The sequence below is a fragment of the Vicugna pacos genome, chromosome 5, assembly GCF_048564905.1.
Source record: "Vicugna pacos chromosome 5, VicPac4, whole genome shotgun sequence".
Taxonomy (NCBI): domain Eukaryota; kingdom Metazoa; phylum Chordata; class Mammalia; order Artiodactyla; family Camelidae; genus Vicugna; species Vicugna pacos.
In genome coordinates this window covers 6,072,935-6,095,774 of record NC_132991.1, presented here as the reverse complement: position 1 = coordinate 6,095,774, position 22,840 = coordinate 6,072,935, and the positions used below count along the sequence as shown (strand labels likewise).

Below are 22,840 nucleotides of genomic sequence, written 5' to 3'. Positions count from 1 at the left end.
AACTTGGGCTAAATTATGGTAATCATCAACAAAATATTGTAAAATTAGCCAGGGCTCACGTGAGCCCTTGCAGGGCCTGAGGCAAAAGTACAGATGGGGGCCCACATAACATAGTTCTAAATATTTAAGGAGTTACAAATACATCAACAAACTGGTGTATAAGATATGGGGGGAGGGCATAGCTCAGCAGTAGAGCACATGCTTAACATGCATAAGGTCCTGGGTTCAATCCCCAGCACCTCCAAATAAATAAATAAATAAATAAATAAAACTTAATTACTTCCCCCCCCAATTTTTTTTAAAAAGTAATTTTTTTAATTAAAAAACATGTGTTCTACTTCCTACTTTGACAAATGGATCCTCACAATCACATCCCATATGTCCACAGTGTAAACAGCTGCCCCATGGCCACTCCTCGGACCCATGGGTCTGTGGTCCACTCTCAGGAGGATGGACAAGGGAGTTCAGGCCCTCGAAGCAATTTCAGAGCTGTTCAGGCTGGAAACTCCGGGGTGCTGTGCACGAAGATGATGGTTTAGAAAGGAGGTGGCAGCCACCTATAGTCATTTGCCCTTGCTTGCACATACCTCCCCCGTGGGGCAGGACATGACCAGAGGATGAGCAGAGTGGGGCCCCCAAGGGTACAGCAGGTGGCCCTCTTGCCTGGATGCACTGGGGATACTGAAGTTAGAGTTTTCAATGAGTTCTTGCTTAAATGCTGAAACCTGCACAGTTTAACTCATTCTCCAAATAACCTAACATTAAAATACTGTTAAGTTCATTCAGACAAATAAATACATGTCGAACCCATTGGGCTGTGTCAGACGCTGATGTCTGTGAATCTGTATAAAGTACCTAATTAGAGGAAGGAACCCTAGACTAGTCATTGACCAGATTGGGCCAGCAGCAACACTAACTATAAAAATGGTCTGAATCAGCCCCTGGTGCAGACCCTGGTATTAGGCTGAAATCAGAGGGTTGCTCCAGCAGAGAAAGTAAGAGGGGCTGATATGTGCTCCTGAGAAAATACTGGTGGTCTCTGCTAATACAATTATGTAGCACCTCTCCTTTCCTTCCCCTGCAGAAGCCTCACCACGTGTGCCAGTGTGCCAGGGACTTCCAGTTTTAAAAATGGTCCAGTTTCAGTGGGGAAGGTATAGCTCAAGTGGTAGAGTGCGTGCTTAGCATGCACGAGGTCCTGGGTTCAATTCTCTGTACCTCCATTAAATAAATAAATAAGCCTAATTACTTACCCCTTCCCCCTGAAAAATATAATGGCAGGGTATACAGCAGTTAAGAGATGTGGCTCTGAATTGAAGGGCTTCGAGGAGCCACTTGACTGTGAGGCCTCAGTAAACCTGCTAAACCTCCATACCTCATCTTTAGCTTTAAAGTGGAGCAAATAATAATACCTAACTTAAACATCAGAGAAAAATAAATGATGAAAGTGAGCTCTGAGCATGGAGTCCAGTGTTTAAAACTAATCAGTAAATGCCACTGTAGTTATTACTGACACACAACTTTCTCCAAAGTTGAGGGCTGAGGTCAAATCCAAGTGCAAGGAGTAACATCGGGGCTTGGGTCAGAAGCCCCGCCGGAGGCGGGGTGGGTCGCCGTGGGCCTGGAGCACGGGCAGGAAGCAGGGCCACCGGTGAGGGGCTTTATGCACGCGAGAAGGGCTGTTGAGATTAGTGCTCCGTCCTATTCAATGCAGGGCTGTGTCTGGGGTAGATATCGCTCGCTCTTTTCTCTACCAAAACAGAAAGGGGAAATTATCATGCAGAAATAAGGGGACACCGGAAATCTGTGAGAGAGTAGGCTCTTTACAGAAGCAATAAAGAAGAAGTGAAAGTGTAACCAATTACCTTCCCTTGAGATAAGACGTCATAGGCACTGTATCCATTACAAAGTTACAGAGATCAGACGTTCTATAGGAGTTACAAACTGAGTCACTGATCAAGTCCAAGAGCAGAGCAGAATCCATAAAATGATGATGCCAGGAAAGTTTTGGAATGCCACCATCTCAGATGGCCCATTTGGGATTTGTTTTTTAACTATTTGAATTCATGCCAGTATTTAAAAATCAAGAGATATGATAAAAAAAAAAATTGAGGAGCCTGGTCTCACTTGAAAAGGCAGAAATCCATCTACCTCTGACAGCATTCCTCCAGAGGGGCCTCAAACTCTATATGTAATTCAACAAACACTCAGCCAGTGCAAGTTTTAAAGGGCAGAAGAAAAGACAGAAGTTTCGATCCTTTTTGTTTTTTTGTATACATTTCATTACAAAACAGACTATCAGCGCCAAAGTGAGACAAATGTTCACTAATGAGAAACTTCAAATGTATTCAGAATCCAAGCCTGACAGAAAAAGGTATCTTTAGAACAGGAAGAGTCTCAAACTTAAACAAGGCCAGAGGAATAAACCAAGAAGGAGGAATGAATGCATTGCTGTGGAAGTAACATCAAAGACTGAGGAAAAGACAAACGAATGTCAGGCAGAAGAAGAGGAATGAGATCAAAGAAGGAGAGAGTGGCAGCTGCTGGGGCCTCATACATTTAACATCAAAGCAGGCTTTCTCCTGGGATTCATCCCACCTGTGACACCAGCAAACTCATCAGGTTGCCAGATGGACTCTGGTGCCCAAGACACCGAGGCTGAGAGTGAAACTTGACCGTCTAACACCTGATTCCGCTGACCACCACGCTCAATGAAAGACTCACTCTGCAGGTCTCCAAGAGCAAATCGGTCAGCAAAGTAGGAAAGGAAAGAAGCTGGACTGACAAAAAGAAAGACAGTAATGTAGAGCATTTTCAGAAGTAAATTGCTAGTATTCTTTTTGATCTAATTCAACAAATATTTGTTGACTCTATGCTATTTGAATCATATCTCTTGCAGTGAATATTCAAGAATGAACAAGATGTGGCTGGTGTCCTTGAGAAACTTTTTTTTTTAGAGAGATATTCCAAAACATTCAACAAATATTTATTCATCATCTGTTATGTACCAAGAATTATTTTAAGTGCTTGGGATACGTCAGTGAAAATAACCAAGACACCTGCCCTTGTGATGTTAGCATTTTAGCAGGAGAGACAAACTGTAAGCAATGCACATAACAAGTAAGTGAACTGCATAATGAAAGAGAAGACGACAAATGCTGTGGAAAGGGGAACAAAAACAGATGTAGGTCATGGGATTGGGAGGTCAAAGATTGAGGGAAACAGGTTGCAACTGTTTATAGATATTCTGATCAGGGTGGAGATTATTGAGATGGTATCACTTAAGCCAAGATGCTAAAAAAAAAAATGTGAATTGGTCCTGCTGCTATCTGGAGAGAACTGGCTTAGGGCACCTGGCTCCCTGACATGATCACAACCATTCTGTGCTGTAATGGAAGCTGGATTCACAGCTCTGTGACCCATGTACTGAAGGCCTTTGGGCCACTCCACACAGATGATGAGCCCTAAAATGTAATCTGTTCAGCACCATGGACACCTGCCCCATGGTGAAATGTGCCCAAGTCTGCAGGGAAGGGAAAAATTGTGTGATCAGCATCCTGGACAATCAAATCGGGGAGTGAAGAGGTTCATAGAATGAATACAGCCAAGGTTGGCTTAAAAACAGATTCATTCAAGGAGACTCAAAATTTAAAGGAAGTTCCTGGGCAGTTATAGACACAAGAGTGATATACATATGAGGCAATAAAAAGAGGAGTTTATACAACACAGCAATTGAAATAACTGAAAAAAGTTACCATAATTTTAGGATAAAATTTAGGAAATCAAATAAATGAATAAAAATAAGTGATTCTGTTTTGAATGCTGACTGAATAAAAATGCAGAAGGACATGGGACTGAGATGTGCCTCCCACCTGAAAATGAGTGACGTGGAATTTTACGCTCAACTGTTCAATTACTAGTTTTCCCAAATGTGAAGAAAAATCATTGAAAGTAGACAGTGATCATATAGTTTCACATATATTTCTAGCAAGGCCTCTCTCTCTCTCTCTCTTTTTTTTTTGTCCCTCTCAAATAAACAGAAAGCTAAAAATGATCAATGGACCTTTTCAAAGGAGGACACAGCATATTAATTCCAGCTTTCTGAAAATCTGAAAATCAGAAGAAAACTTCTACAGGACCTTGAAGAAAGTTTGTTTATTAAATCAAAAAAGAAAAGTTACTTAGTTTAATTTCTACTGATATAAAACATCAACATAAAATACTGCAACCTTTAGACTGCAAAATCTTAGAAAAGTTAGTATCCATATAGGTTTCACTCAGAAACTGGGGCAAATAAAGCCACAAAACATCATTTTGGAAGTACCTCTTACCTGAGAAGTTCCCCTGGCAAGAACAGTTGTACGAACTGTGAAGGCTTTGAGCTGGGAGCCCTTCTAAATGCCTCAGGTATAGTTAGTCTTTCAATTCTCACATTAATCCAATCAATCTAAACTGTTTATATGAGATAGACATTCTCCTCATTTATATATGAGGAAAATGAATCACACAACAGTTAAATATTTTGATCAAAGTCCCATCGAATGTTCTAGGCAAATCTGGGTCTCAAGCCAGCCAGAGAAGCTCCTGAGACATAGATGCTGATACAGCTCACAAATTTCTTCAATTTTGTAACAAATGGCCACAAAACAGAGTTTCTTCAAAGTGGAAAAAATAAATGGACAGATTAGTAAATAATAAAATAGTTTGAGTAATCAAAGTTCAGAACAAGTTGGGGTTAAAGAAAAAAATGTAGACTTACTTCATAGACAGCAATCCAAAACTAGTACTCAAAAGGATTACCTTCCAAGTCAACTTGAAAAAAAGAAACTAAACATTATCCAGTCTATATACCAAAAAGCAGAAAAGCGACAATAGTCAAAAATGAAGAAACATAACAGGAAAAAGCAATATTGATCATCCTTTTAATCTTAGCAATAAACTTAACATTTGTCTAAATTTCCTCAGTGGCAAGTAGTCTTATGCTGCATTAATAAACAGACACCAGATATATGTGGTTTGCAATTAACATGTTTATGGCAGAGAACACCAAAAATTATATGTGAAGTTGGACTTTGAGACAAAGGTACACCAATTAATTGTATGTAAGATGGAAGCAAGATTAAAAATTACTACCATTGAAAGTAAAAATTAAGATCAAAAGAGAAAGCCTGTTGTAAAATAATAATTGTGTGGTCTCTAATTAAAAATACATATACTACATTCAATTTCTTGTAATAAGCTATATTGAAAAGAGTCTGAATATGTATGTATATTTATATGAATAACTGAATTACTTTGCTGTATACCTGAAACTAACATTGTAAATCAACTACACTTCCATGAAAAATAAAATTAAAAATAGACATATACTAAACAGGTGTATATATAAAATCAAGCATCAGCCAAATACAAAAATCAAAAACTGTTGGTGAGATGTTGGCTAACCTGTCCTGATGTGAACTGCCTGTGTGACAGCTCCAGGATTCAGAGACCAAGGTGCCAGGCTGAAGGAGGTGGGCACTGGGTTTCCAGCTGTGTTGCTGGATGAATCAAAAAAATGGGCAAATTTCAAGGACAAAAGCCAATGTTCGGAACTGAGACTCAGTCAGCTGCCAGCTGAACTAAGCAGCAGACTAGCTTGAAAATGATTAATTTTCAATTTTTGCCAATAAGTTATACTAATATGACCATCCCCGGTCATGCACAGCAGTGATCCTAATGTGGACAGCTTGATGGACAGAAACCTAGTTTAGAGCAAAATTTCAATTTCTACTCTCACAATTTTGTTAAATCAGATAAAAATAGGAAGGGAAATGATCGGGGGAAAGAATTATTAATGTAAAATTAATAGGTAAATACTAAGTATTGCCTACAAGTGTTTATGAAGTATTTAGAAAAATCAATACCTATAATACATGAGAAAGAAAAAAAATCAATATACGAAGCAACTTTTTCCATTCTAACTTAACTGATAGTGAACTAAATATATAATTCAATAGTACAATTATTACTTCAAATTCTCGGCAACTTGAATAATTTAAAATATAAAACAAGTTAAAAATTTATACTCACACTCCAATGTGCAGAAATGCAGTGTTGCTGCTTCTCCCCATCTGAATTCAATGTGGTCATCACCTCCCGCTTTTCCTGATGGCAGAAAAATCTAACCTTGACAATGAACGATGGCTAGTTAACACTTATTTAAAACCTACTGTACTATTGTGTAAATATTGGGTTGTAATAGGATTTCTCCTTTCCCTTTCTCTTTCCTTTTCCCCGGGTAGATCACTGGCTGAGGGGGGGCTGGTGGATAGCTCTGCATTGGAACAAAGCTTCAGCTTCCACAGCTGCTGTCCATGGTACCCACAATGGCCCCGGTCTGTGAGGTCTGGTCACCTGGACACTCTCAGATCTCCAAGTCCAGCTATCAGCTCTTTACATATTTACTACTTCACATTATGCTCCAGGAATCAGACCACTGGTAGGCAGTCCTCAGAGCCTTTTCACAGCCATTGCTAACCTGTCTGCGTTCCAGATAAGTTTTGCCCTGAGGCCATGCTGAACTTGAGACATCTTTAGTAGGCTTACAGCCATCACAGTTATAGTAATCAGGGAAGAAATAACTCCCTGTGTTTTCCAAAATCTTTCCAAACTTCATCAGGTTTCAGTCTCCCAGAATCAAAGAGCAGGTACCAAACTATGTAACTCTTTAATCTCCACTAGTTTCTCCAAATATCCTCCACCCAGACTGAAAAGAGTTGTGTTCCCCTTAATGTAATTGGAAATTATAATTTTTGTTATATATAATGTCCTCCATAGTCTTTGGCTTAAAAAAACCCTCTACCCCAAGTCATTCAAATACTACATTTTGCTATTAAATGCAGTGATTTTTTTTTCCTTTCTCTCTTTTTCAAACATGCCCTATGACTAATATTTTTCTGAAATCACAGCTGAATGAAATAGAACATTATTTTATTTTTCACAAATTGAGGAAGAAGACCAAAAAAATGGAAAGAAAATTGCCAGTATATGTGAAAATTGTAGAAAAGAATAAGAACTTTTGTCCACACAAAAACCTGCACACAGATGTTTAAAGCAGCTTTATTCATAGTTGTCAAGACTTGGAAGCAACCGAGATGTCCCTCAGTAGGTGAATGAGTAAATAAGCTGTGGTCCGTCCAAACAATGGAATATTACTCAGTGCTGAAAAGAAATGAGCTATCGAGCCCTGAACAGACCGGGTGAAACCTTGAATTCTTATTACTAAGTGGAAAAAAAGCCAGTCTGAAATGGTTAACATAGTGTATGATTCCAACAGTGTGAACATTCTGGAAAAGGCAAAACTATTGAAGCAGTAGAAAGGTCAATGTTTGCTAAGAGTTGGAATCAGGGGCCAGGGTGGGGGGTGATGAAATGGTGGAGCACAGAAGGTTTTTAGGATGGTGAAACGATTCTGTATGATACAGTAATGGTGGATTCATGCTATTATACGTTTGTGCAAACCCACACAATGGACAACACCGTAGTGTAGACGATGGGCTTTGGGAGACTATGACATATCATCATAGGTCCACCAGTTGTAACAAACAAGCCAGCATGGTGCAGGGTGTTGAGAACAGGAGGAGAAGCTGTGCCTACGCGAGGGCAGAGGGTAAATGAGAAATCCCTGTACCTTCCTATCAGTTTTCCTGTGTAACTAAAACTGCTCTAAAAAATTATGTTTTGAAAAAATAATCAACAAAAGTGGCAAGTATTCAACTATATCTTTACACTACAAATTTGACTTATACAATTTATAAAAGAGAAATTGATTTTTTAAAATACAAATGACTCAAATTAAAGAAAAAATTGAATACTGCTATAAATCGACATGGAAGTTCAATTATCCAAGCAATATTTTTACAGAAATATTTGTGGAATTAAAAAATTCATTTTTTAACATTTTCTGAAATATTTCCCAAGATTTCTAATCATTCTTAAATAAAGTCAGAGATAAGACTCCCATAATTTTACTCAGAGACAAATTTAGACTTGATCTAAATACTTGGCAAAAGAAAAAAAGTAGAGCTCAAACTCATTTACAATTTAAAATATGAACACATACATTTCAAGGCAAATAGAACACAAGTATGGTTTAATCAAAGAGAATCTATTAATTTATGATCTATTAATATAGTTCGACCCATCAATAGATTAAACGTAAGATACCCTGTATTGTCACATTAATTTTGGAAAAAAAAACAATGGATAAAAATGAGCATTCATTTCTCATTTCAAACAAGCAATAAATAAAATAAGCAAATGAATGATTTACGTGTAAAATGGGAGTAAGAGGGTATCTCTTTCATGTGATGTGAAGTCAGAATCAGTATTAGATGTACTGGGAAATATATCAAAAGGACTGTTCTTTTTTGTTTGTTTGTTTGTTTTGTTTTTTTTCCCAAAGTTTTATACCATGATTATTATTTAATGTTTAAAAAATTTTGGCTCTATTTAAGAAAGTTTTGATCAGGACAAGGAAACCAAGTAAAATGTATGAAAAATTGACTTGAAAAAGAGTAAAATGTTTTAAATATGTCACATGATTGTTTCTTTCAAAAGTTTAATGAAATTGGCTAAAAAGTATATTGTTTGATATACAAGTATGTGGATAAAGGAAACAATAAGATAGGTATATAATTTGCTTGATAAAATATTTAATTAATGAAAGCAACTCATTTACAATGGAATTTAATGAGACGTATGACATATAACATATTGGTTTCAAGTGTACAACATAATGAGTTGACATTTGCACATATTATAAAATGATCATCACAGTAAGTCTGCTTAACATCCATTATTACCACACACAGCTGCAAGTTCTTTTTCCCTTGTGAGGAAAACTTTTAAGATACACTCTCTTAGCAACTGTCAAATATAAAATACGATATTTTGAACTATAGTCACAATGTGGTACATTACATCCCATGGTTTATTTGTTTTATAACTGGGAATTTGTACCTTCTTTTGACCCCCTTCACCCATTTTGCACCCCTCCAAGCCCCCACCACTGGCAACCACCAGTCTGTTCTCTTTATCTGTGAGTTATTCGCCTTTTTGTTTTGCTTTGTTTTTTAGATTCCATATGATGGAAAATTTTAAAAGCTTGAAATGTATAGTAATTAATGATGCATATGCAAATATGGAGATAAAATAATAACCTTAGGTGAAGGGCCTTACCAAAAATATTTTGAGAACAGAAAAGAGCAGAAAAGGTTCTTGTGCAGGAAGATGAAATATTTCAAAAATATCTATTCTTCACAACTAAATATGTTAATGAAAATAATGAATTCTCAATCAAAAGTTCAACAGATCATTTTAAATAAAATTATTCTGAATTTAAACTTTCAATTAAAATAGGCAAAAAAATATCAAATAATTCTCTTGACAGAGTAAAACAATGGTAAGTAAAAGTGGGTAGCAGGATTAATAATCCTTATCATATATTACAATGTACAAAGAAACAATATTTAAAATAGTTGGAACTTACAGTTACTGGGGGAAAGGTGGGGAGTGGAGAGATAAATTAAGAATTCAGGATTTGCAGATATTAACTATTATCTATATAAAAAATGTATAGTTTATATGTATAAATAAACTATATAAAATAAACAAGGTCCTGTATAACACAGTGAACTATATTCAGTATCTTGTAATGGCCTATAGTGAAGAAGAATATGAAAAAGAATATACTTACATGTATAAGTGAAACACAATGCTGTACACCAGAAATTAATACAACACTGTAAACTGACTGCTTCAAAAAATAGAAAAATAAATAGAAAATAAAAATAATGTATTTTTAAAATTATTAGAGGAATTCACCAAAATTTATTATGTATTTTTTAACTTTTTTCTGAAGCTTGGTGGTAGATGAATACTTGTTAATTAACCTTTATTTTTACTTACACACCACACCCACCCACAGATGTATATGACTTTTGTATACATGGAAAAATTGTAATAAACTTTTAAAATTAAATGAAAAAATTTTAATGAAGAAACTTTTAAAAGTACTGTTCTGGTTTGCCTTGGAAAGAGACAAAAATTTAGTATTTCAGCCATATATATACCGGAAATAATGAACAATGAATATGTTTTTTAAAAAAACTAAAAATAATTGGAACTTACAGGGAATGATAGACATCTGGAAATAGCCTTTGCTATATCTGTGGCTATTCATAGGAGAAGACACTTGGATTAGGAGAACAAATCCCGCTGAGACACACTCAAGCTTCCATAGGGTTTAAGTGCAAGCTGAAGGTAACATTTCAAAGCTGCAAAGAAAAACTGGGTTACTCATTAAAAGGTGTTGGGACAAACATGACTATAGGAGCTATGGTTCTGCTTCTCTTTCATATACAGGGAAGGCATATTCATAACAAATTAGGTTTGTTTTTAAAAGAGTATTTCCATGGCAAAGGTAATTTGTAGTAATTTTTACAGGAAAGAAAGATGGTAAAGCAAAGTAGTTTCCCATACCCTTCTCAGGGACAACTGCCCCTCCCAGCAGTTCAGTGTGCGTGCGTCCTCGAGTCTAAACTGTAAACACGTTTTTTATTGTTGGCATCACACTTTGCACCCAATGAAACTGCATTTTTTCAATCAGCATTTACCCTTTTTCCATTTTACAACAAATGTTTATTTAGTACCATTATTGACAACTATGTAAAATACTATTCTGTTGAGTCTCAGTGATTTCCTTTAAATAAATATCTGAATCGTTTCCTATGTTTCAACTTTATGAAAAATAATCTGGGAAAAACTGTGTACTTCAGGGTTTTTTTTTAATTTGTTTGTTTGTTTTTGGCACAGTACAGAATAAAGTAGGTCTAAATGAGGTATATTTTGTTCATCCCTTGACTTTCATTTGACCATACTCTCTGAGATGTTTGCTTAAGAGGTAAACATGAAGCTGTTATTTTCTTTTCTTTTTATTTCTCTTTCTGTAAATTATTGTTTTATTTAGTATTAAAAGGGTTTGGAAAGGAAGTAGAATAGTTTAGCAAAATAAGCTCTTAAAAAGCAAGCAATTACAGTTATTTTTATGTGGGCCAATCAGTATCCTTTTAAATGTGTAATCAAGTGGGATCTATAATTATTTGAACCACTTGGCTCATGCATACAATTGAATCTACTGAAGTTCACTTGCTCACGTCCATTTTCCTGTTCCTTCAGAGCTTATAACTAGGAGTCTTTTTGTTTGTTTTTTCCCTCTCATAAAGCTTAGTTTTGGAGGAATTCCAGTACCAGGCAAACCTGGGACCTTTCTGAAGAAAAACTTCCACGGCTGTATTGAGAACCTTTACTACAACGGAGTAAACATAATTGACCTGGCTAAAAGAAGGAAGCATCAGATCTACACTGTGGTGAGTCCAAATCTTTTTTCAGCCTGATAGTTTCTAACACTTAGGGGCAAGTCTGGCTTTCCCCATCCTGCCCCTGGGACCTCCTATCAGAGTTCAGAGTCCCAGGTGAGACTGGAGAGGTGGAGCCCAAGCAGGGAGTGATCAGTGTGCATCGTGTTAATGGGAGAAACAAACGCGTTACAGGCACCTACAGAATTTTGTTTTCCTGACTGTGAGTTTGTGCCAGCAGTGGGCAGAGTTGGCAGTCTTCCCTGGGCTAATGTGACTCTCCTTGTTATCCTTGAGAGATGCGACAATAGAGCCACAGATTCTATTAAATTCTACTGCTTGGAAATCTTATATTTGTCTACTTAATGCTGTTAAAAAAGAGGGCATTTTTGAAGAAGAGAGGTTCCAGTTTTGGTGTCTTTGAGATTCCCCTTTATACCATTTATCATGTTAGCAAGTCAAATAATTTTTATAAGTAATTATTATTTGTAGGATGCTTGGCACGTAGCAGATGATCGATAACGGTGTGGATGTTTCCAGCTCTAATTGTGGATTTGTCATTTTATTTTCCCAGTTCTATCAGTTTTTGCTTCATATATTTTACAGCTTCGTCGTTTGGTACATACTTAGTTAGGACTGCTGAAAATTGCCGTGCTTTCTGGTGGATACTCCCTTTTAACCACTGCAGCATGCTCTTCTCTGACTATGATAACTTTCTTTGCTCTCAAGTCTACTAAATCTGATATTAACATAGCCTCTCTTGTTTTCTTCTTATATATGTATATATTTTTTCCCCATTCTTTTACTTTTAACCTGCCTATATCGTATTTGAAGTGAGTTTATTGTAGACAGTAAATAGGACAATCATGTTTTTTAATTCTCTGTTTCTCAATCAGTGTTTTTGAACCACTTACATTTAATGTTAGAGTCATTGATGTATTAGGGCTCCAATGTGTACTTTTGTTTGTTTTCTGTTTGTTCCCTCTGTTTTTCATTTCTCTCTTTTCTCCACCTTCGTGTATTTCTTGAACGATTTTCAGAATTCTCTTTTGATTTATCTAGTGTTTGAATGTGTCTCAATGTATAACTCTTGTTAAATGGTTCCTTTAGAGATTCTGTACACATAACTTATTATAGTTTACTGATATTGCACCATATTTAGTGAAATATAGAAACTTGTGTCCCTTTTCTTTACTTTCCCCTGTTTATTATGCAATTGTCTTAATTATGTTTATTATATAATGGTCTTAATTTTTATTTACTCCTTATATATTTAGAATCATATCAATATTATTTTTCAACTGTTCAATTTTATTGATGTGTTAGGGCTCAGATATGTTTCAGCTTCACCTCTCAATCATAATTTTAAAAAGCTCAAGAGGAAAAGTAAAGTATATTGTATTTTCTCATATTTTTGCTCACTGTTGTTCCTTCTTCCTTCCTGATTTTCCTAGATTCCTTCTTTTGTCATTTCTTTTCTTTATTTACTCTTTTAAGGTGTGTGTGCTGGTCACAAATTCTCCAACATTTCCTTCATATTATAATGTCTTGATATCTCTCCCATTCTTAAAGGATATGTTCTCTTGACATAAGATTCTGGGGTCATAGTTGTTTTCTTTCAGCACTTGAAAAAGGTTGAGCCACTTCCTTCCAGCCTCATTGGTTTCTGGTAAAAAATTCACTGTCATTTGATTTTTACCCCCTATAGATAGCATGTAATTTCTGTTGCACTGCTTTCAATGTATTTTCTCTGTTTTTAGCTTTCAAAAGGTTGACTATGATATGGCATGGTGTGGATTTCACTGGGTTATCCTGTTTAGGTTTCACTCAGTTCCTTGAATCTGTAGGCTTATGTTTTTCACCAATTTTGAGAAATATTCTGTCATGTATTTGAATATTTTTTCAGCCCTTTTCTCTTTCTCATTTCCTCCCTGAATTCCAGAGATATGAATGCTTGATCTTTCATTAGAATCTCACAGGTCCCTAATCTTCTGTTCATTTTATGTCTGATATTATATTTTTCAGTTCTAAAATTTTCATTTGGTTCTTCTTTACATCTTCTATTTCCTTGCTAAGACTTTTCTATTTTTAATTAAGGCTTTGTATCACCTTCTTTGTCTCCAATATGTAATTGTTTCCTGAAGGACTTTTATTACAATGACCACTTAAACGTATTTGTCAGAGGATTCTAACAGCTTTGTCATCTCAGTGTGGATATCTATTAATTGCTTTGTTTCATTTAATTTGAGATTTCCTGTTTCTTAGTATAAGGAGAACATTTTTTATAGTAACCTGAACTTTTTATGTATTATGATGAATCTTGTTTAAATCTGTTTTAGCTGCCTTCCTCTGACTTTGGTCCAGTAGGGGAAAGGGGGATTGAATCCAAACTTCCTACGCAACCTCCACTGACACTCAAATGTAGGGGAGATCCCTGTTACTACTGGGTGTAGAGGAGTAGGAGCTCTGGTTCCCTACGAACTCTTCACTGACACCTCCCTGGCTGGGAAGGGTGGGAAAACCTCATTACTTCTCTCCATGTGACCTCTGGTGATTTCACAGCATGTCTGTGTGTGTGTGTGTGGGTGTGTGGGGGTGTGAGTGTGGGAGCAATGCCTTTGCTATCACTGGACTCTGGCAAAAATTCTGACTTCCCACCAAGCCATCTCTGACAGCATGCCTGCAGGGAGTGGGTGGGTTTCCTCATTACTGTTTAGGAAGCGATGAAGGTCCAGACTCTGCTAGGCACGTGGCCTCCATTGATAGGACGGGAAGAGACTTGCTACTATGTGACAAGGATTAAAGTCCAGGCTCCCTATGTGGTCTTCTCTGACACCACGCTTGGCCGAAGGTTTGGGGCACCCTGGTAGAGGGTGGCTGGATGAGACTGTGGCCATAGTTTTTTCAAGGTTGTTGGCAGGTTCAGAGTGGGTATTGTCTAAAGGCATTCTGCCTCCCTGTGCTGCTCCTTTCCTGGTCCTTTAAATAGAAGGAGGAAGCTTCCATAGGGAACTATTTTTTGTCTTCACCAGTTGGTCTCTCTGAGTTGCTGGCTTCTTCAGCAACATGTCTAGGATCTGTAAAGCAAAAGAAGATCTAGGGAACTCTTCAGTGTTGCTCCATGGGTCTCAAGATCCTAATACCTGCTTGCTTTCTTCTTTCCGCTGAGTTTCCTTTATATATAATGTTCAAGGCTTTTTAGTTGTACTTGGTTGGAGAAATAGAGAAAATCACACGACTCCATCTTCCCAGAAGCAGACCTCCCTTAAACTATTTTAAAACTTTGGGGAGTGGGGTTATGGCTCAGTTGGTAGAGGGCATGCTAAGCATGCACGAGGTACTTGTTTGAATTCCCAGTACCTCCATTTGAAAAAGAAAAAAAAAAAGGTAACCCAAAGAAAACTTTTGACAAGAGTAGACCACCCGATCATTGACATGCAAACTCAGATTCTCCTTGCGATCTGGTCATTGGATTTTCTGGACAAACTATAAAATTTAAATGACTTTGATGTTTTTTTTTAAACAACCTACAAATAAATATTTTGTTTGGGGGGTTCCATATATTAACACATTTTATTTAAAGTGGCTGTTGGATTCCAGGGTGTGAAATAAGCTTGCTTGAGGAAGATCACGCTTGGGTTAAAGGCTGCCATGCTTTCAAAGGCTTGCGCCTGCTTTCTGCTCAAGCGTGTGCACCAAGGTTGTTTATTACCAAATTAACCTAAGCATGAGCTCACTGATGACACGTGTTTTGAGTCTAGGTCAGGAGACTTGAACCACGTAGAGCCTACTCATGCCCATCCTTTCCCCAATATTATTTTCCCCGAGTAGTTCATAGCACACCAGTTTCAATGAGTTTAATCCGCTAAAGCAGTGAGATCATACACTACTAGGAGTTTAGCTTAGACTAATGTCATGAATATCAACACACTTGGAAGGTGGGCTGGTGTTACCTGCTGATGTCCCGAGAGTTGGCAGAACCAACTGAAACGCATGGAACTTATGAAAACATCGCTCATTGACATTGTTCATAAACTGGGCTCCAAAGTTGGGGGGGGGCTGGGCCTCAGATATAACTAAGAGTCCTATGACAGCATTCATTAAAAAAAAACTCCATACATATTATGCATTAGAAAATATATATGTATTTTTTTTACAAATTCATGTTTTGGTTGAGCGGTAAGATTTTTTTGAAGTATAGTTAATAACATGTCAATTTCTAATGTACAGCATAATGTTTCAGTCATACATACACATGTATATATTCCTTTTCAGATTCTTTTTCATTATGGGTATTGAATATACTTGCCTGTGCTATACAATATAAACTTATTTATTTTACAAGAAAATATATTTAGTGATGAGATATAATAAGAGATAAACCATTGAGTATACAGAGCCAAAAAAGGAAAAATAAAGAAAACATGGAGAAAAAACATGAGACTTCTGAATACGGGCAGTCTTCATCTCCTTTTTGGAGGGAATCATTAACCAGCATTTTAATAAATGTCTTGTTGATTGGAAACTACTGTAGCACTTACCAAGCTGCCTAAAACTTTGCTAAATTATTTTATTCCTATGAGTTTAATTGGCACTATTGTTAATATGAAGCACAAAGAATCCATTTATCACTAACGGACTGGGGAGAAGAAAATCTCAGAAGTGTTTTACTTTGCAGGAAGGCACCCTTTAGTTTTAACCTTCACAGTTTAAAGAGAAAAAAAAAACCACGCATTATTTTTCCCCCAAATTACTTCCATCACCTTACTTAGGTGAGAGTTCCTGGCACCACACACAAACACATTTATATGGCTGGTCTTTTTTCCTTGAGGAATTCCGTGTGAGAAGGGATGGTTTGCTCTGTTAATTACAAGTACAAACTCTTTTATTCCCCTCCAAAGGCTTAGAGTTTCCCCCAAAGACACAGTATCAGCTACGAAATCAGCTTTGTTCCAAGTCAGTAAGCCACAGCTGTGCTACGTGAGGACTTTTGAGAGGGATGGTGTTTTTGTCCTTTCCTGGTGTTCACAGACTCTCTCATGGTGACTGAGTTTGGGGAAGTTCAGAGTTTAGCAGGAGATTCAAGGAAGCAACAAATCAGGCAGCAAGTGTAAGGTAATAGCCGTAAATTACAAAATGTGATTCAAGACTCCAGCTGGCACCAGCCTTGGCTTCATCCAGCGCAGACCGCATTTATGCACCAGCCCCGTTGTAATTTGTCATTCCTTTCTTGTGGGACCTGCCCACTCCCCGGAGATTTAACAGCTGTTCTGTGGGAATAATTCAATTTAGTCTTTATAGCTCGATTTGACTACCAGACGATCCTCCACATCCCAAATGCAGTAAAACTAACAGCTTCAAGTAGACATGAAAAATACCTCACTATTCTACCTCAAATCTTCCACCCTATGCTAATACAGCCCCATATAACAAACAATCAGGGAGTAAATGGCCCATTGAAGTGTGTGTACAGTACCTGTAATGTGGATTATTATCTACGTAATAGAAGAAATATATTGTCTTGCAGGTTTCCTGAAAATGATTAATTTCATACCTCCCACCTCATCAGAAATGATGCTTGCTTTGAGCTCTTTTTTTCTGAGCCCTACCTCCCTTCTCCCAGAGGCAAGTGGAGTAACACAGTTGTCTGGGAGTTGGCTGAGGTCTCACCCACTTCACTGTAGATCTTAAAATGTTTTTTTTTTTTCATTTAAAAGAAAAACATCATAGAAATTCTCACACTACTTTACTTTGCCTTCAGTGGGAGGAGAGAAGAAAAGCCCAAGTGAATAGTAGGACCAGGGTCCTAGAATTGGCTTTGGAGTTCGTTGATGACATCAACCATCTCCAAATAATTGGATGGTGATAGCCAATACCAAGCATGTATAATGATGCTCCCAAGTTCACAGCTGAAATTGCTAAACAGTCACAAAATGCATTTCCTCTCAGTCTCGTGGGAAGCCTCAAAGTCTTCCCAACCCAGTGTTTCTGGCAGCACCAATTGGTACATAATCATGGATAACTTCCTATTTTATGATCCCAACAAATAATAAAAGTAGATTGGAGACAGCTCATGTTCTGTCTCCTGGATCTAAAGTTTAGTTTATTCTCAAACTGCATACATTATGAGGTGGGTTTGGGATGAATATATAAGAAACTTGGCAATCTCATTCACTGGAGGAAATTTAATGACTGGCTTTCGTTCAGATTGGGTCAAATAATGGACTGCTTTAAAACAAAGTATTTAAAAAGGTGCTGTCCAGTGGACATGGATCTGACAGGGGTATGGATAAGTAGCAATAGTGGATGTTTGTGAAGTCTATGGTCTTTTGTTGGCACCTCGGCTGCCATGCAACTCATTGGAGCGTGGCTGTCTATTTTGCACGGCTCTGAAGCAAAGAGATGAGCAAAAGTGTACCCATGAGATCACTTACACACTCACGTTCACATACACGCATGTGCATGTGCACACATGACCTCATGTGGTGACGGTACCTTTTGTCTTCTCTTCCTGTGACCCACAAGCTCATGAAAATTGCTCAGAGAAATATCCCTGGTGTCTAGCGAAGCTTATAATCTCTTCATCTTGTCCCCGGGATCGCGTTTCATCATGCTCTGATAAATGGTACTTTTCCGGGATGGGAGAAATCATTTGAAAAGCGACTCACACATCACACCTTCTCTCTGCACTCGTGCCATCTGCCACTGTCATTCAGCCCATCTGACCTTCTCATCACCTACTTCTGTGTTGCAGGCTCCTCTTACCCCCCAAAAATTATTTTTAAATTATTAGCTTACGAAGATGTTTCTCCCTTTCTGTCTTTGGGCCAAGTGAAATTAAATAGCTTCAAGGTCATAGGAGGAATAATATGACAAAGTTAAAAAAAAAAAAACTAATAATGAAACGGTCATCCTTTCTGAAAATGGTTCCACCTTAAATCAGTGCTATGACTTTCTTTTCTAAGGTAACCAGTTTCATTAGCTCATGTGATGAAATCATTATTTGAAGTGATTAAAGAAAGCATCTTTGGAATGTTAAAAATATGCATTTCTAGGGAGGTGGGAATAGCTCACTGGTCGAGTGCATGCTTAGCATGTACAAGGTCCTGGGTTCAATCCCTAGTACCTCCACTAAGAAAAGAAAAATATTTACATTTCTGTGTATTATTGATGCCATTTGGAATACACAGAATAGAACACCCCACCAGCCAGGGAGGAAAACACTATTCTCATCTATACATATTTCATATTTCTGTTTTCAGTACCTATTTGATATAATATAGACCTCATTTTACTGACGATGTTCTATCTTGCTTTGGATGCTTAACATTTTCTCTAAGTATTTCCTGTGACTTTAACATTTTGATTAAACATTTAAAATCTCTTTACAAACATACTTTTTATGTTAAAGCAATTCTCTATAGTTCATCTAAGATTCCCCTGTGTTAAAATTTGAGCTGTTTGAATTTTTACTGCCAAAACTAACACTGAGGTTACAAATATAATGCAAAAATGTTTTCCAAAATTTGGAATAGATAACTGGAAATGAAGTTTGTTGAGTCAGTAATTATGGATTTTTGATTCCATTTGTATTGTTTAAGTCAGTACCAACTTCCATACCCACCCGTGGTGTAGGAGGTACCCTCCCATCCTGCCAGTTTCTCCTCTTGCTCCCCTGCAATTTGAATATGCAAATGTCTTTCCAAAGAATGGTGCTAAATGAAAGTTGAAATCCTCTTAGGTGCTTTTCTTCTAGGAAAGACTCCCAACTAATGAGCTGAGCATGTTCTTTTTATGCTCTTTCTCTCAAAATAACAGCAATGTTATCCCTTCATTTGAAGGCATCTTCTTTTGAGTGCTGTCTTACAGACAGTGCCACAAATCACCGTGCTAGTGCCAGAAGGGCAGTAAATGGAAGGATGACAGATGGACCTGTGGTCATATTAGTTCCTCTGTCCCTGAAACATCTGTGAGAGGCAGACAGGGGCAGGCGTCAGTATCTACATTTTCTACTAAAAGATACTTTATGCTCAGGACCAGGGAAAGTCGATGATATACAGTCAGCAAGCATGTCATTCACAGCCTTCCTCCTTCCTTTCTGGAAAGCACCACACCATCAGCTTTTATTCATTTTTATTATACATCTATTTTTTCCCTAGGGTCCTGAATGACTTTCATGTCAAAGTGAAAAAAGAAAAAAAAAAAGAAAAAGGAAAAGCAAGTTTGGGCAGATCTGTGAATAGCATCGCTTACCTGGGAATTGAAGAGGATGAGGCATTTCAGAAATGGCCCCTGTGTGGTTCGCTTATTGCCCAATAAATCTCTCTTGGGTATCTCTTGCAATGTCAGGATTTGGGGCAGAATCCTTGCCTTGGGCAGAAGGAAGAGAGGTGGCCACAGAGGTTGGAGTATCTGAGAAGAGCCTAATCTCCTTAAACCTAGATGCCTATGGTCTTGGCAGGAGCGCCTACTGGTCCTGGTCCCATGGCTCTCAGCCATGGGTCTGAGTTTCTGGCCTCTGCCTGTAGGTTCTTCCTCTGGGATTAAGCAGATGGCTGAGGTCAGTCCTGCACAGGGATTCAGTGCCTCCCCGGAAACTCTGAGACCAGTTGCTCTTGTATTTCTGCAAGACAGATGGCAACTTTTCTGCTTGAGTTTCAAATTCTTTTGTATCATGTCCTTCAATATTTAGGTTTATTTCCTAGTTTCTCACCAGTGCTTCTTCTTCCCTCATCAAGCCCAGACTATTTTCTGTTTCCGGGATGCACTCCGTGTATCGCCTCCTCCATGCCGTTTCTCCCAAGCTAGCTGAGCTGCCTTTCTCCTTCACCCCTTGCCGGTTCAGACACTAATCAGTCATCTTCCACCAAGCTCACAAGGAGGGCTAACATCTTATACCAGGATGAGACACAATATTACTAACTGATGCTCAGAGGTGGAGCATGGTCCTGGAGTTTCCCCGGGCTGTGAACCACAGACCCTTGAGCTGCAAGCCAGGCAGGCAATCCTAAGGTTCAAGGAGCAACTTAGGGGCTTTGGGGCTATAGAGCAAAAAATTAGGGAGTTTCAAAACTATAAAGATGGAAGCACCAGTAGGGTGTACCAATGCGAACCTGTTATGTTCCTGCCTTGCCTGTGTTGACTTCAGTGGGTTGTCTATAGCCTCCTGGGGCACAGCACTAAGAAGAATCATGGGCTGGGTCCCAGCTGGGAAGTTGGTGCTATGATCTCTGAGCAGAAGCCATCATGAGGTTGGGAAGGTTCTGTGTGTGCTGGCCCTGACTAGGCAAATTCTAGAGCCCACCTTCTCTTCCAGCATCTTTCCAACTCTCAGGACTCTGATGCTTCCCTGGCTGTGAACCTCATACTTACCCAACAGGACACAAATTTGCACTTGATTCCTCAGTGTCCTCAAGATGTAGTTACTGAGTATCTACTGTCTTCAAAGAAAACGACCCTGCCTTCAAGGGATGGGAAACTTGAAACCTCTCTCTGCCCCCAGCGTTTTCCTTGTGGGCACCAGGCCACCATTTGGGAATGCAGAATGCAAAACCCAGGCACTGACCTTGACCATGTCCTGCTTTCTGCTCTCCTGGCTGCCATATTGATTGTCAATCCTTCTTTCTTCTCTTCTCATTTCTATTGCCTTTATGGTTTGGCCCTTTTTGTTTGTTTTACCTCCCTGGTTCCTCTCAATGATTCTGCTTTTTCATTGAGTTTACAGCATTGAGTCTACAGTCTTCTGCTTTCTTTCTTTGACTATATCCCCTGCCCTCCAGCCTGCAGGGCCAACAGTTCTTCTGACTGTCGTGTCCCCAGCCACGCACGTGACTGGCGAGACTTGAACAGAGTTTACAAGAGATAAGGAGGGGAAATGATAGAGTCAGGAAAAACTTCATAAAAGTTGTGAAAGTACAGGAACTTGACATGAGATTTGAAGAAAGATGCCTCTTGGACAATTCCAAGGTAATAGGAAGGAGGGAAAAGGAGGGGCCTGAGAAATACACAAGTTCAGCGTGCTATTCAGGACATTAGGTAGATGAAAGTACCATGTATTGAGGAGACTATGGTCTATAAAGGCTGTCAGTTTAAGTCTTAGCATTGCCACAGAATGGCTATAGCATCCGGGCAAAGTTACTGAACCTCTCCATGCTTCCGTGTCTCTATCTACAAGGAAGAAATCATCACACTTACTTTACTCCTACAGTGACTCCTGGGATATTATAGGCATTGACTCACTAATAGCTGATAGTATCATCATAATTATTTTTATTGCCCCACGTTGCCTGCCATTTTTCATTGTATGTTTCCCACGAAGCCCATAGTCCTATGATTATGTCTGTCCCGTTATACAAATGGCCTTCTCCAAGTACAGCACTAAAGATTTTAGATCAGTGATAATTAACATTTTAGGGGGCCTGCACCCTTTAAGAATATAATGAAACCTATGGACTCATTTTATTTTGCATAACATTTTGGGGGCACAAAAATTTCCTTGCATTGTACCACGGACAGCAGGTCAAGTGCTCCAGATTCAATTTTGGATTAGAAGAATAGTCAATAAAAGGAACCCTGTTCTGTCTTTATAAATTCTCAGAAATCTTACATAAAGGTTCCGTGTTGAATCACCAGGACCCCGAAGAAGTAGAGGACTGACCCTGGATCTGTTCTCTGTGGGACAGCTGGGCTGGCTTCTTAGAAATTCTTCACCTTTTGTCACAGGATTTAGAAGACATCTCTGCCGGGGTCCCAGGTGTGAGAAAGGAAAAATTCTGTATAAAAAGTTGTTAGCCAGTAGAAGGTGGTTAACTACTAAAATGGATGAAAGAGGACAGTGAGGGGTCCAGAAATAGCAAGTGCAAAAAATCAGGTACTTCTTCTAGGCCAAGAAGGTGGGCAGTGAAGGAACTGAGAACTGGGAGAGCTCCCCTGCCTGCCTCCTGGGCTGAGATTCAGACCTTTCCAAAGAGGGTGTGCTTCCCAGGGGAACCTGCACCTGCAGATGGCGAAGAAGATTGCCAGAGAGCCATCTATGGAGGCTGCCATCCATGGGGAGAGTGTGGGCTGAGTTTGCAGCTGGACCTCAACTGCAGAGCACCTGGGCTCCCACTGACAGACAGTCATGTAGGACAGGAACCCAGAAAGGATGTCTTCCAAGGCGCTGTGGTCCTGCAGTGTCTCTCTAGTGCTCTCTATCCACTAAGCCTACCATTTGGACGGTGGACAAAAGAGAAATGCTCCAGCATCACCAGTAGGGTGGCTTTGGAGCTGCAACTCAGAAGTGGGTAACTGGCACAGCCTCTTATCTTTCCTCTTTCTTTGAAGATCTAGATTGAAAATTAGAAGCCCTGGGCATCTGGAAGAGGATGTTGGGCAGATGAAGCCAGGCAAACACACGTTCAGGATTTAATTATCACCTGAGCAGAGCTACAGAATCTCAA

General features: G+C 38.6%; 1 protein-coding gene across 1 annotated transcript in view; it reads left to right on the top strand.

Moving 5' to 3' along the window:
• CNTNAP5 (contactin associated protein family member 5) overlaps positions 1 to 22,840 on the top strand; it is a 730,584-nt gene that overhangs the window by 356,081 nt on the left and 351,663 nt on the right. The window contains exon 7 of the mRNA XM_072960805.1: positions 11,268 to 11,411. Within this exon, the coding sequence (XP_072816906.1) occupies positions 11,268 to 11,411 (144 nt within the window). The remainder of the gene's footprint in view (positions 1 to 11,267; positions 11,412 to 22,840) is intronic.